The sequence below is a fragment of the Salmo salar genome, chromosome ssa17 (genome assembly GCF_905237065.1).
Source record: "Salmo salar chromosome ssa17, Ssal_v3.1, whole genome shotgun sequence".
NCBI classification, from domain to species: domain Eukaryota; kingdom Metazoa; phylum Chordata; class Actinopteri; order Salmoniformes; family Salmonidae; genus Salmo; species Salmo salar.
In genome coordinates this window covers 61,038,946-61,052,488 of record NC_059458.1, presented here as the reverse complement: position 1 = coordinate 61,052,488, position 13,543 = coordinate 61,038,946, and the positions used below count along the sequence as shown (strand labels likewise).

General features: G+C 49.2%; 1 protein-coding gene across 1 annotated transcript; it reads right to left on the bottom strand.

Annotated features, from left to right (window-relative positions):
• Nucleotides 1-91: 91 nt before the first annotated feature.
• LOC106576253 (C-type lectin BfL-2-like) lies at nt 92-12,845 on the bottom strand. Its single transcript, XM_045698647.1, has 4 exons — nt 12,833-12,845; nt 12,463-12,573; nt 596-970; nt 92-102 (listed from the first exon to the last, which is right to left on the bottom strand). The coding sequence occupies exons 1-4, from the start codon at nt 12,843-12,845 to the stop codon at nt 92-94; spliced, it is 510 nt and encodes a 169-aa protein (XP_045554603.1).
• Between the last annotated feature and the right edge of the window lie 698 nt (nt 12,846-13,543).

The following is a 13,543-nucleotide window of genomic DNA, read 5'->3' as shown; positions in this document are numbered from 1 at the left end:
TTAATAATATAATGAATTGAAATGCAGGCCCTTTTCAGACCCTGAGTGTGGTGTCTGTCTGCAGACTGTCCAGGCTGCCATGTAAAGCCCTCTAGTGGAGATCTGTTAAAACATCATAAACAGGATTATTTACCTTTTATTTATTTAACTAGGCAAGTCAGTTAAGAACAAATTCTTATTTTCAATGACGGCCTAGGAACAGTGGGTTAACTGTTGGATGAGAGGACATGGATGAGATGACATCTATGTATCTTTGACTAGACCTTGCTATTTTGTTTTTGCTTATTCAAGACTATTAAACTACAATATACTATTGGCTACAGTAAAAGTCAGAAAAGAGCAATGCAGAGAGTAGTCAGCTGTAGAGAGGGGGTTTCTGGGATGTGGGTTGAGCCTTATTCAATAGGGGGGTATAATCAGAGCATTGCATAAAGTAATACATTCCATAGAGCTGACATGAGAGTCAAGAAAGTAAATCTCTATTCCACAGTAAACCAGGGCACGTCTATGTAACATTGGTCTATCTGCAACATTCTGAATGTTCCACCCCACTGAACAAGCCCTAAAATAGGAGCTCCAAAGTTGAGCAATGTACCTTGACAGATGAAGGGTAATTCCTGATGACAGGAAGCATCCAGCCACTTCAGTTCTCCGTTACCAACCCGGACCATCTTACCACAGTGGTAATTGATGGGGTTGAGGGGGAAGCAGCTGTGCCACTCGCTGTACTTCACCACCTTATCAACATCACCACTGGTCCACAGCCAGGGGGCGTTCCACTCAAAGATGGACCTCTCCAGACCAATCCACACCTCCCCACATTGCAGCTCCACGTTGGCCAGGAGCTGGGTCACGTCAGCATGCACGGTCTGGTTGGTGATGTGCACCAGGTTGGACTTGGAGCCACGACTTCTGCAGAACTCTATGGCATTGATCCAGCTCTTGGGCTCGTTGAAGTAGTGCAGGTAATCTGCATGGACAAGACACAAACACACATGAAACTGCACATGTTAATGTAAGTTAATAAACACAAAACCACAAATACACATACACTTACGGTCTTATCTGCCATTAAAACCATCACAATTGTCACTTGTGCACCTTTGTGCGGATTGGTAGAGAATGTTGCTCCATGTCTGACACTCACCAGGATGGAGTGGAGAAGTTGTACTACTGGGGGAAGATGTGTGCGTCCTGTTTGAGGAGGTGGATCCTGATGAGGTCAGTTGTCCACTGGAAGTAGTGGTAGTTGGTGAGGTGGTGGACTGTCCATTAGTAGTGGTAGTTGGTGAGGTGGTGGACTGTCCATTAGTAGTGGTAGTTGGTGAGGTGGTGGACTGTCCCTTAGTAGTGATAGTTGGTGAGGTGGTGGACTGTCCCTTAGTAGTGATAGTTGGTGAGGTGGTGGACTGTCCCTTAGTAGTGGTAGTTGGTGAGGTGGTGGACTGTCCCTTAGTAGTGGTAGTTGGTGAGGTGGTGGACTGTCCCTTCGTAGTGGTAGTTGGTGAGGTGGTGGACTGTCCCTTAGTAGTGGTAGTTGGTGAGGTGGTGGACTGTCCCTTAGTAGTGATAGTTGGTGAGGTGGTGGACTGTCCCTTAGTAGTGATAGTTGGTGAGGTGGTGGACTGTCCCTTAGTAGTGGTAGTTGGTGAGGTGGTGGACTGTCCCTTAGTAGTGGTAGTTGGTGAGGTGGTGGACTGTCCCTTAGTAGTGATAGTTGGTGAGGTGGTGGACTGTCCCTTAGTAGTGGTAGTTGGTGAGGTGGTGGACTGTCCCTTAGTAGTGATAGTTGGTGAGGTGGTGGACTGTCCCTTAGTAGTGGTAGTTGGTGTGGTGGTGGACTGTCCCTTAGTAGTGATAGTTGGTGAGGTGGTGGACTGTCCCTTAGTAGTGATAGTTGGTGAGGTGGTGGACTGTCCCTTAGTAGTGATAGTTGGGGAGGTGGTGGACTGTCCCTTAGTAGTGGTAGTTGGTGTGGTGGTGGACTGTCCCTTAGTAGTGATAGTTGGTGAGGTGGTGGACTGTCCCTTATTAGTGATAGTTGGGGAGGTGGTGGACTGTCCCTTAGTAGTGATAGTTGGGGAGGTGGTGGACTGTCCTTTAGTAGTGGTAGTTGGTGAGGTGGTGGACTGTCCCTTAGTAGTGGTAGTTGGTGAGGTGGTGTACTGTCCATTAGTAGTGGTAGGTGGTGAGGTGGTGGACTGTCCCTTAGTAGTGGTAGTTGGTGAGGTGGTGGACTGTCCCTTAGTAGTGGTAGTTGGTGAGGTGGTGGACTGTCCCTTAGTAGTGGTAGTTGGTGAGGTGGTGGACTGTCCCTTAGTAGTGATAGTTGGTGAGGTGGTAGACTGTCCCTTAGTAGTGGTAGTTGGTGAGGTGGTGGACTGTCCCTTAGTAGTGGTAGGTGGTGAGGTGGTGGACTGTCCCTTAGTAGTGGTAGTTGGTGAGGTGGTGGACTGTCCGTTAGTAGTTGTAGTTGGTGAGGTGGTGTACTGTCCCTTAGTAGTGATACTTGGTGAGGTGGTGGACTGTCCCTTAGTAGTGATAGTTGGTGAGGTGGTGGACTGTCCCTTTGTAGTGGTAGTTGGTGAGGTGGTGTACTGTCCATTAGTAGTGGTAGGTGGTGAGGTGGTGGACTGTCCCTTAGTAGTGATAGTTGGTGAGGTGGTGGACTGTCCCTTAGTAGTGATAGTTGGTGAGGTGGTGGACTGTCCCTTAGTTGTGATAGTTGGTGAGGTGGTGGACTGTCCCTTAGTAGTGATAGTTGGTGAGGTGGTGGCCTGTCCCTTAGTAGTGATAGTTGGTGAGGTGGTGGACTGTCCCTTAGTAGTGATAGTTGGTGAGGTGGTGTACTGTCCATTAGTAGTGGTAGGTGGTGAGGTGGTGGACTGTCCCTTAGTAGTGATAGTTGGTGAGGTGGTGGACTGTCCCTTAGTTGTGATAGTTGGTGAGGTGGTGGACTGTCCCTTAGTAGTGATAATTGGTGAGGTGGTGGCCTGTCCCTTAGTAGTGATAGTTGGTGAGGTGGTGGACTGTCCCTTAGTAGTGATAGTTGGTGAGGTGGTGGACTGTCCCTTAGTAGTGATAGTTGGTGAGGTGGTGGACTGTGCCTTAGTAGTGATAGTTGGTGAGGTGGTGGACTGTCCCTTAGTAGTGGTAGTTGGTGAGGTGGTGGACTGTCCCTTAGTAGTGAATGTTGGTGAGGTGGTGGACTGTCCCTTAGTAGTGGTAGTTGGTGAGGTGGTGGACTGTCCCTTAGTAGTGGTAGTTGGTGAGGTGGTGGACTGTCCATTAGTAGTGGTAGGTGGTGAGGTGGTGGACTGTCCCTTAGTAGTGGTAGGTGGTGAGGTGGTGGACTGTCCCTTAGTAGTGATAGTTGGTGAGGTGGTGGACGGTCCCTTAGTAGTGATAGTTGTTGAGGTGGTGGACTGTCCCTTAGTAGTGGTAGTTGGTGAGGTGGTGGACTGTCCCTTAGCAGTGGTAGTTGGTGAGGTGGTGGACTGTCCCTTAGTAGTGATAGTTGGTGAGGTGGTGGACTGTCCCTTAGTAGTGATAGTTGGTGAGGTGGTGGACTGTCCCTTAGTAGTGGTAGTTGGTGAGGTGGTGGACTGTCCCTTAGTAGTGATAGTTGGTGAGGTGGTGGACTGTCCCTTAGTAGTGATAGTTGGTGAGGTGGTGGACTGTCCCTTAGTAGTGATAGTTGGTGAGGTGGTGGACTGTCCCTTTGTAGTGGTAGTTGGTGAGGTGGTGGACTGTCCATTAGTAGTGGTAGGTGGTGAGGTGGTGGACTGTCCCTTAGTAGTGATAGTTGGTGAGGTGGTGGACTGTCCCTTAGTGTTGATAGTTGGTGAGGTGGTGGACTGTCCCTTAGTAGTGATAGTTGGTGAGGTGGTGGACTGTCCCTTAGTAGTGGTAGTTGGTGAGGTGGTGGACTGTCCCTTAGTAGTGGTAGTTGGTGAGGTGGTGGACTGTCCCTTAGTAGTGGTAGTTGGTGAGGTGGTGGACTGTCCATTAGTAGTGGTAGGTGGTGAGGTGGTGGACTGTCCCTTAGTAGTGATAGTTGGTGAGGTGGTGGACTGTCCCTTAGTAGTGGTAGTTGGTGAGGTGGTGGACTGTCGCTTAGTAGTGGTAGTTGGTGAGGTGGTGGACTGTCCCTTAGTAGTGGTAGTTGGTGAGGTGGTGGACTGTCCCTTAGTAGTGGGAGTTGGTGAGGTGGTGGACTGTCCCTTAGTAGTGATAGTTGGTGAGGTGGTGGACTGTCCCTTAGTAGTGATAGTTGGTGAGGTGGTGGACTGTCCCTTAGTAGTGATAGTTGGTGAGGTGGTGGACTGTCCCTTATTAGTGATAGTTGGGGAGGTGGTGGACTGTCCCTTAGTAGTGATAGTTGGTGAGGTGGTGGACTGTCCCTTAGTAGTGGTAGTTGGTGAGGTGGTGGACTGTCCCTTAGTAGTGGTAGTTGGTGAGGTGGTGGACTGTCCCTTAGTAGTGGTAGTTGGTGAGGTGGTGGACTGTCCCTTAGTAGTGGTAGTTGGTGAGGTGGTGGACTGTCCCTTAGTAGTGGTAGTTGGTGAGGTGGTGGACTGTCCCTTAGTAGTGGTAGTTGGTGAGGTGGTGGACTGTCCCTTAGTAGTGGTAGTTGGTGAGGTGGTGGACTGTCCCTTAGTAGTGATAGTTGGTGAGGTGGTGGCCTGTCCCTTAGTAGTGATAGTTGGTGAGGTGGTGGACTGTCCCTTAGTAGTGATAGTTGGTGAGGTGGTGGACTGTCCATTAGTAGTGGTAGGTGGTGAGGTGGTGGACTGTCCCTTAGTAGTGATAGTTGGTGAGGTGGTGGACTGTCCCTTAGTTGTGGTAGTTGGTGAGGTGGTGGACTGTCCCTTAGTAGTGATAATTGGTGAGGTGGTGGCCTGTCCCTTAGTAGTGGTAGTTGGTGAGGTGGTGGACTGTCCCTTAGTAGTGATAGTTGGTGAGGTGGTGGACTGTCCCTTAGTAGTGGTAGTTGGTGAGGTGGTGGACTGTGCCTTAGTAGTGGTAGTTGGTGAGGTGGTGGACTGTCCCTTAGTAGTGGTAGTTGGTGAGGTGGTGGACTGTCCCTTAGTAGTGAATGTTGGTGAGGTGGTGGACTGTCCCTTAGTAGTGGTAGGTGGTGAGGGGGTGGACTGTCCCTTAGTAGTGGTAGTTGGTGAGGTGGTGTACTGTCCATTAGTAGTGGTAGGTCGTGAGGTGGTGGACTGTCCCTTAGTAGTGGTAGGTGGTGAGGTGGTGTACTGTCCCTTAGTAGTGATACTTGGTGAGGTGGTGGACTGTCCCTTAGTAGTGATAGTTGGTGAGGTGGTGGACTGTCCCTTTGTAGTGGTAGTTGGTGAGGTGGTGTACTGTCCATTAGTAGTGGTAGGTGGTGAGGTGGTGGACTGTCCCTTAGTAGTGATAGTTGGTGAGGTGGTGGACTGTCCCTTAGTAGTGATAGTTGGTGAGGTGGTGGACTGTCCCTTAGTTGTGATAGTTGGTGAGGTGGTGGACTGTCCCTTAGTAGTGATAGTTGGTGAGGTGGTGGCCTGTCCCTTAGTAGTGATAGTTGGTGAGGTGGTGGACTGTCCCTTAGTAGTGATAGTTGGTGAGGTGGTGTACTGTCCATTAGTAGTGGTAGGTGGTGAGGTGGTGGACTGTCCCTTAGTAGTGATAGTTGGTGAGGTGGTGGACTGTCCCTTAGTTGTGATAGTTGGTGAGGTGGTGGACTGTCCCTTAGTAGTGATAATTGGTGAGGTGGTGGCCTGTCCCTTAGTAGTGATAGTTGGTGAGGTGGTGGACTGTCCCTTAGTAGTGATAGTTGGTGAGGTGGTGGACTGTCCCTTAGTAGTGATAGTTGGTGAGGTGGTGGACTGTGCCTTAGTAGTGATAGTTGGTGAGGTGGTGGACTGTCCCTTAGTAGTGATAGTTGGTGAGGTGGTGGACTGTCCCTTAGTAGTGAATGTTGGTGAGGTGGTGGACTGTCCCTTAGTAGTGGTAGGTGGTGAGGGGGTGGACTGTCCCTTAGTAGTGGTAGTTGGTGAGGTGGTGTACTGTCCATTAGTAGTGGTAGGTCGTGAGGTGGTGGACTGTCCCTTAGTAGTGGTAGGTGGTGAGGTGGTGGACTGTCCCTTAGTAGTGATAGTTGGTGAGGTGGTGGACGGTCCCTTAGTAGTGATAGTTGTTGAGGTGGTGGACTGTCCCTTAGTAGTGGTAGTTGGTGAGGTGGTGGACTGTCCCTTAGCAGTGGTAGTTGGTGAGGTGGTGTACTGTCCCTTAGTAGTGATAGTTGGTGAGGTGGTGGACTGTCCCTTAGTAGTGATAGTTGGTGAGGTGGTGGACTGTCCCTTAGTAGTGGTAGTTGGTGAGGTGGTGAACTGTCCCTTAGTAGTGATAGTTGGTGAGGTGGTGGACTGTCCCTTAGTAGTGATAGTTGGTGAGGTGGTGGACTGTCCCTTAGTAGTGATAGTTGGTGAGGTGGTGGACTGTCCCTTTGTAGTGGTAGTTGGTGAGGTGGTGTACTGTCCATTAGTAGTGGTAGGTGGTGAGGTGGTCGACTGTCCCTTAGTAGTGATAGTTGGTGAGGTGGTGGACTGTCCCTTAGTGTTGATAGTTGGTGAGGTGGTGGACTGTCCCTTAGTAGTGATAGTTGGTGAGGTGGTGGACTGTCCCTTAGTAGTGGTAGTTGGTGAGGTGGTGGACTGTCCCTTAGTAGTGGTAGTTGGTGAGGTGGTGGACTGTCCCTTAGTAGTGGTAGTTGGTGAGGTGGTGTACTGTCCATTAGTAGTGGTAGGTGGTGAGGTGGTGGACGTTCCCTTAGTAGTGATAGTTGGTGAGGTGGTGGACTGTCCCTTAGTAGTGGTAGTTGGTGAGGTGGTGGACTGTCGCTTAGTAGTGGTAGTTGGTGAGGTGGTGGACTGTCCCTTAGTAGTGGTAGTTGGTGAGGTGGTGGACTGTCCCTTAGTAGTGGTAGTTGGTGAGGTGGTGGACTGTCCCTTAGTAGTGATAGTTGGTGAGGTGGTGGACTGTCCCTTAGTAGTGATAGTTGGTGAGGTGGTGGACTGTCCCTTAGTAGTGATAGTTGGTGAGGTGGTGGACTGTCCCTTATTAGTGATAGTTGGGGAGGTGGTGGACTGTCCCTTAGTAGTGATAGTTGGGGAGGTGGTGGACTGTCCCTTAGTAGTGATAGTTGGTGAGGTGGTGGACTGTCCTTTAGTAGTGGTAGTTGGTGAGGTGGTGGACTGTCCCTTAGTAGTGGTAGTTGGTGAGGTGGTGGACTGTCCCTTAGTAGTGGTAGTTGGTGATGTGGTGGACTGTCCCTTAGTAGTGGTAGTTGGTGAGGTGGTGGACTGTCCCTTAGTAGTGGTAGTTGGTGAGGTGGTGGACTGTCCCTTAGTTGTGATAGTTGGTGAGGTGGTGGACTGTCCCTTAGTAGTGATAGTTGGTGAGGTGGTGGCCTGTCCCTTAGTAGTGATAGTTGGTGAGGTGGTGGACTGTCCCTTAGTAGTGATAGTTGGTGAGGTGGTGTACTGTCCATTAGTAGTGGTAGGTGGTGAGGTGGTGGACTGTCCCTTAGTAGTGATAGTTGGTGAGGTGGTGGACTGTCCCTTAGTTGTGATAGTTGGTGAGGTGGTGGACTGTCCCTTAGTAGTGATAATTGGTGAGGTGGTGGCCTGTCCCTTAGTAGTGATAGTTGGTGAGGTGGTGGACTGTCCCTTAGTAGTGATAGTTGGTGAGGTGGTGGACTGTCCCTTAGTAGTGATAGTTGGTGAGGTGGTGGACTGTGCCTTAGTAGTGATAGTTGGTGAGGTGGTGGACTGTCCCTTAGTAGTGATAGTTGGTGAGGTGGTGGACTGTCCCTTAGTAGTGAATGTTGGTGAGGTGGTGGACTGTCCCTTAGTAGTGGTAGGTGGTGAGGGGGTGGACTGTCCCTTAGTAGTGGTAGTTGGTGAGGTGGTGTACTGTCCATTAGTAGTGGTAGGTCGTGAGGTGGTGGACTGTCCCTTAGTAGTGGTAGGTGGTGAGGTGGTGGACTGTCCCTTAGTAGTGATAGTTGGTGAGGTGGTGGACTGTCCCTTAGTAGTGATAGTTGTTGAGGTGGTGGACTGTCCCTTAGTAGTGGTAGTTGGTGAGGTGGTGGACTGTCCCTTAGCAGTGGTAGTTGGTGAGGTGGTGTACTGTCCCTTAGTAGTGATAGTTGGTGAGGTGGTGGACTGTCCCTTAGTAGTGATAGTTGGTGAGGTGGTGGACTGTCCCTTAGTAGTGGTAGTTGGTGAGGTGGTGAACTGTCCCTTAGTAGTGATAGTTGGTGAGGTGGTGGACTGTCCCTTAGTAGTGATAGTTGGTGAGGTGGTGGACTGTCCCTTAGTAGTGATAGTTGGTGAGGTGGTGGACTGTCCCTTTGTAGTGGTAGTTGGTGAGGTGGTGTACTGTCCATTAGTAGTGGTAGGTGGTGAGGTGGTCGACTGTCCCTTAGTAGTGATAGTTGGTGAGGTGGTGGACTGTCCCTTAGTGTTGATAGTTGGTGAGGTGGTGGACTGTCCCTTAGTAGTGATAGTTGGTGAGGTGGTGGACTGTCCCTTAGTAGTGGTAGTTGGTGAGGTGGTGGACTGTCCCTTAGTAGTGGTAGTTGGTGAGGTGGTGGACTGTCCCTTAGTAGTGGTAGTTGGTGAGGTGGTGTACTGTCCATTAGTAGTGGTAGGTGGTGAGGTGGTGGACGTTCCCTTAGTAGTGATAGTTGGTGAGGTGGTGGACTGTCCCTTAGTAGTGGTAGTTGGTGAGGTGGTGGACTGTCGCTTAGTAGTGGTAGTTGGTGAGGTGGTGGACTGTCCCTTAGTAGTGGTAGTTGGTGAGGTGGTGGACTGTCCCTTAGTAGTGGTAGTTGGTGATGTGGTGGACTGTCCCTTAGTAGTGGTAGTTGGTGAGGTGGTGGACTGTCCCTTAGTAGTGGTAGTTGGTGAGGTGGTGGACTGTCCCTTAGTAGTGATAGTTGGTGAGGTGGTAGACTGTCCCTTAGTAGTGGTAGTTGGTGAGGTGGTGGACTGTCCCTTAGTAGTGGTAGGTGGTGAGGTGGTGGACTGTCCCTTAGTAGTGGTAGTTGGTGAGGTGGTGGACTGTCCGTTAGTATTTGTAGTTGGTGAGGTGGTGTACTGTCCCTTAGTAGTGATAGTTGGTGAGGTGGTGGACTGTCCCTTAGTAGTGATAGTTGGTGAGGTGGTGGACTGTCCCTTTGTAGTGGTAGTTGGTGAGGTGGTGTACTGTCCATTAGTAGTGGTAGGTGGTGAGGTGGTGGACTGTCCCTTAGTAGTGATAGTTGGTGAGGTGGTGGACTGTCCCTTAGTTGTGATAGTTGGTGAGGTGGTGGACTGTCCCTTAGTAGTGATAGTTGGTGAGGTGGTGGACTGTCCCTTAGTAGTGATAGTTGGTGAGGTGGTGGACTGTCCCTTAGTAGTGATAGTTGGTGAGGTGGTGGACTGTCCCTTAGTAGTGATAGTTGGTGAGGTGGTGGACTGTCCCTTAGTAGTGATAGTTGGTGAGGTGGTGGACTGTCCCTTAGTAGTGGTAGGTGGTGAGGGGGTGGACTGTCCCTTAGTAGTGGTAGTTGGTGAGGTGGTGTACTGTCCCTTAGTAGTGGTAGGTCGTGAGGTGGTGGACTGTCCCTTAGTAGTGATAGTTGGTGAGGTGGTGAACTGTCCCTTAGTAGTGATAGTTGGTGAGGTGATGGACTGTCCCTTAGTAGTGGTAGGTGGTGAGGTGGTGGACTGTCCCTTAGTAGTGATAGTTGGTGAGGTGGTGGACTGTCCCTTAGTAGTGATAGTTGTTGAGGTGGTGGACTGTCCCTTAGTAGTGGTAGTTGGTGAGGTGGTGGACTGTCCCTTAGTAGTGGTAGTTGGTGAGGTGGTGTACTGTCCCTTAGTAGTGATAGTTGGTGAGGTGGTGGACTGTCCCTTAGTAGTGATAGGTGGTGAGGTGGTGGACTGTCCCTTAGTAGTGGTAGTTGGTGAGGTGGTGGACTGTCCCTTAGTAGTGGTAGTTGGTGAGGTGGTGGACTGTCCCTTAGTAGTGGTAGTTGGTGAGGTGGTGGACTGTCCCTTAGTAGTGGTAGGTGGTGAGGTGGTGGACTGTCCCTTAGTAGTGATAGTTGGTGAGGTGGTGGACTGTCCCTTAGTAGTGATAGTTGCTGAGGTGGTGGACTGTCCCGTAGTAGTGATAGTTGGTGAGGTGGTGGACTGTCCCTTAGTAGTGGTAGTTGGTGAGGTGGTGGACTGTCCCTTAGTAGTGATAGTTGGTGAGGTGGTGGACTGTCCCTTAGTAGTGATAGTTGGTGAGGTGGTGGACTGTCCCTTAGTAGTGATAGTTGGTGAGGTGGTGGACTGTCCCTTAGTAGTGATAGTTGGTGAGGTGGTGGACTGTCCCTTTGTAGTGGTAGTTGGTGAGGTGGTGGACTGTCCATTAGTAGTGGTAGGTGGTGAGGTGGTGGACTGTCCCTTAGTAGTGATAGTTGGTGAGGTGGTGGACTGTCCATTAGTAGTGGTAGGTGGTGAGGTGGTGGACTGTCCCTTAGTAGTGGTAGGTGGTGAGGTGGTGGACTGTCCCTTAGTAGTGATAGTTGGTGAGGTGGTGGACTGTCCCTTAGTAGTGATAGTTGGTGAGGTGGTGGACTGTCCCTTAGTAGTGGTAGTTGGTGAGGTGGTGGACTGTCCCTTAGTAGTGATAGATGGTGAGGTGGTGGACTGTCCCTTAGTAGTGGTAGTTGGTGAGGTGGTGGACTGTCCCTTAGTAGTGTTAGTTGGTGAGGTGGTGGACTGTCCCTTAGTAGTGATAGTTGGTGAGGTAGTGGACTGTCCCTTAGTAGTGATAGTTGGTGAGGTGGTGGACTGTCCCTTAGTAGTGGTAGGTGGTGAGGTGGTGGACTGTCCCTTAGTAGTGGTAGTTGGTGAGGTGGTGGACTGTCCCTTAGTAGTTATAGTTGGTGAGGTGGTGGACTGTCCCTTAGTAGTTGTAGTTGGTGAGGTGGTGGACTGTCCATTAGTAGTGGTAGGTGGTGAGGTGGTGGACTGTCCCTTAGTAGTGATAGTTGGTGAGGTGGTGGACTGTCCATTAGTAGTGGTAGGTGGTGAGGTGGTGGACTGTCCCTTAGTAGTGGTAGGTGGTGAGGTGGTGGACTGTCCCTTAGTAGTGATAGTTGGTGAGGTGGTGGACTGTCCCTTAGTAGTGATAGTTGGTGAGGTGGTGGACTGTCCCTTAGTAGTGGTAGTTGGTGAGGTGGTGGACTGTCCCTTAGTAGTGATAGATGGTGAGGTGGTGGACTGTCCCTTAGTAGTGGTAGTTGGTGAGGTGGTGGACTGTCCCTTAGTAGTGGTAGTTGGTGAGGTGGTGGACTGTCCCTTAGTAGTGATAGTTGGTGAGGTGGTGGACTGTCCCTTAGTAGTGATAGTTGGTGAGGTGGTGGACTGTCCCTTAGTAGTGGTAGGTGGTGAGGTGGTGGACTGTCCCTTAGTAGTGGTAGTTGGTGAGGTGGTGGACTGTCCCTTAGTAGTTATAGTTGGTGAGGTGGTGGACTGTCCCTTAGTAGTGATAGTTGGTGAGGTGGTGGACTGTCCCTTAGTAGTGGTAGTTGGTGAGGTGGTGGACTGTCCCTTAGTAGTGATAGTTGGTGAGGTGGTGGACTGTCCCTTAGTAGTGATAGTTGGTGAGGTGGTGGACTGTCCCTTAGTAGTGATAGTTGGTGAGGTGGTGGACTGTCCCTTAGTAGTGATAGTTGGTGAGGTGGTGGACTGTCCCTTAGTAGTGATAGTTGGTGAGGTGGTGGACTGTCCCTTTGTAGTGGTAGTTGGTGAAGTGGTGTACTGTCCATTAGTAGTGGTAGGTGGTGAGGTGGTGGACTGTCCCTTAGTAGTGGTAGTTGGTGAGGTGGTAGTTGTTGTGGTAAATGTTTTGGTAGACGGAGGTCCAGTTGAAGTAGGGCTGTTGGTTTCAGGTGTAACAGAAGTGGTCAAATCCCCGGTGTTGTTAAGTGCACGTTCATCTGTTAGAATGAAGTAGACTACATTTCAGCACATTTGAAGTTTCCTGTTATTTTTATCATTGATACAAAAACAAAGTAGGCCTAATCTTAATACAAATTTTCATCTCATAAAAACGAGGATTTTCTTCGTGTAGATTCCATACAACTTATTCATAGATGATGACTGACTGAAAACGTTTAGTTTGATAACAATCTCACAAGGTTCAACTTACCTCCATAGCAAAGGAAAGCACTTGGACGAGAGCAATCTTTTGGTGTCCATTTTCTGTTCAGCTGTACACAGTTTCCATCTTCCCTGGTGTTTTCCCATTGCTGAAATGGTTCTCCGTTTGACCATTCCCATAGTCCGTTGCTGTTGTTGTGGTCAAGTCCGATCCAGGTGTCCCCTTCAGTCACCTCATCAAAGGCTTCCTGTTCTTTCTGGTTAAGTATACTTGCCAGATCTCTGCCTTTGCTCTTGCAGTCTTTCCGAGCGTCCTGCTGCGTCTTTGGCCCAGGCATCAGCTCATACACCTTCTCTGTTGTTCCATTACCATGATGAACTTCTAGGAGGGAAGGTGAAAACTGACACATCAGATTTCATGAGAAAGTTAATGACTTCACATAATAAGAAATAACTTGGAAGTTACAGGTGATAACCTAATTAATCAAATGTTTGAAATTTGATTAGATGAAGACTACAGGTTTTGAGTAGGTGTTGTGCAATCAATCAATCAATCCCATTTGTTAAATGACAAGTTGGATTTTCCATTGATAAAAAGAGAGAGTAAGTGAGTTAAAGACAGTGAGTTAGTCAGTTCTTACCTCGTTGACACATATACTGTCTTGAAGCTGCACAATCCACTGGTTGCCAGTGAGATGAAATAGACAAGACACAGTCATGACCCACGGTGTGGACACCAAAACCTTTTTCCCAGTTAAAGAACATGAAGTCCTCTCCATCAGACCACTTCCACTTTTCAGTTGAACCAGGCCTATGGAGCCCAATCCACACATCACCACTGAAATTACCCAAAGAGGACTGAATTGCCTTCCAATCCTCGTCTGTGTGTATGATGGACAGGTTTGTGTAGTGTTGTCTGCAGTACTCTTGTGCATCGGTCCAGTTTTTCTCCTTAAGGACAAGACTGTAATATTTGGCTGAGTAGGTGACTGTTTAAAATACAGAGGAAAATGCTTATGAGACTGCTTGTTGTGTTGAGTGGCAAACATTACCATCTTTAGCTTCCACTTTCTATTGTAAAATATAGGCAACACATACTGTTTGATAGCAGAGTAATATCGAGATATAGATGTAATTGATGAAAGCAACAGAGCATGTGTCAAGGGCATGGAGAAATTAAAACATTTGCAAACTCATTCTAAAAATGTTTTATGAATGTGGATGTGTTTTGTAAAATCATAAATACATAGGCTACAGACTCAACTATATATTCTTTATAGACTACACTAATTCACACATCGTTAGTCTGTAGCCTTGGTTAAAGTCCCTCTTAAAGAGAGCTCTGATGTTTG

What these genes read in the sequence shown, in the direction of transcription:
- LOC106576253 (XM_045698647.1), bottom strand. An exon ending in CAAAGGCAGAGATCTGGCAA is followed by an intron (nt 971 to 12,462) that starts GTATACTTAACC and finishes TTGTCCATGCAG; the next exon opens with ATTACCTGCACTACTTCAAC.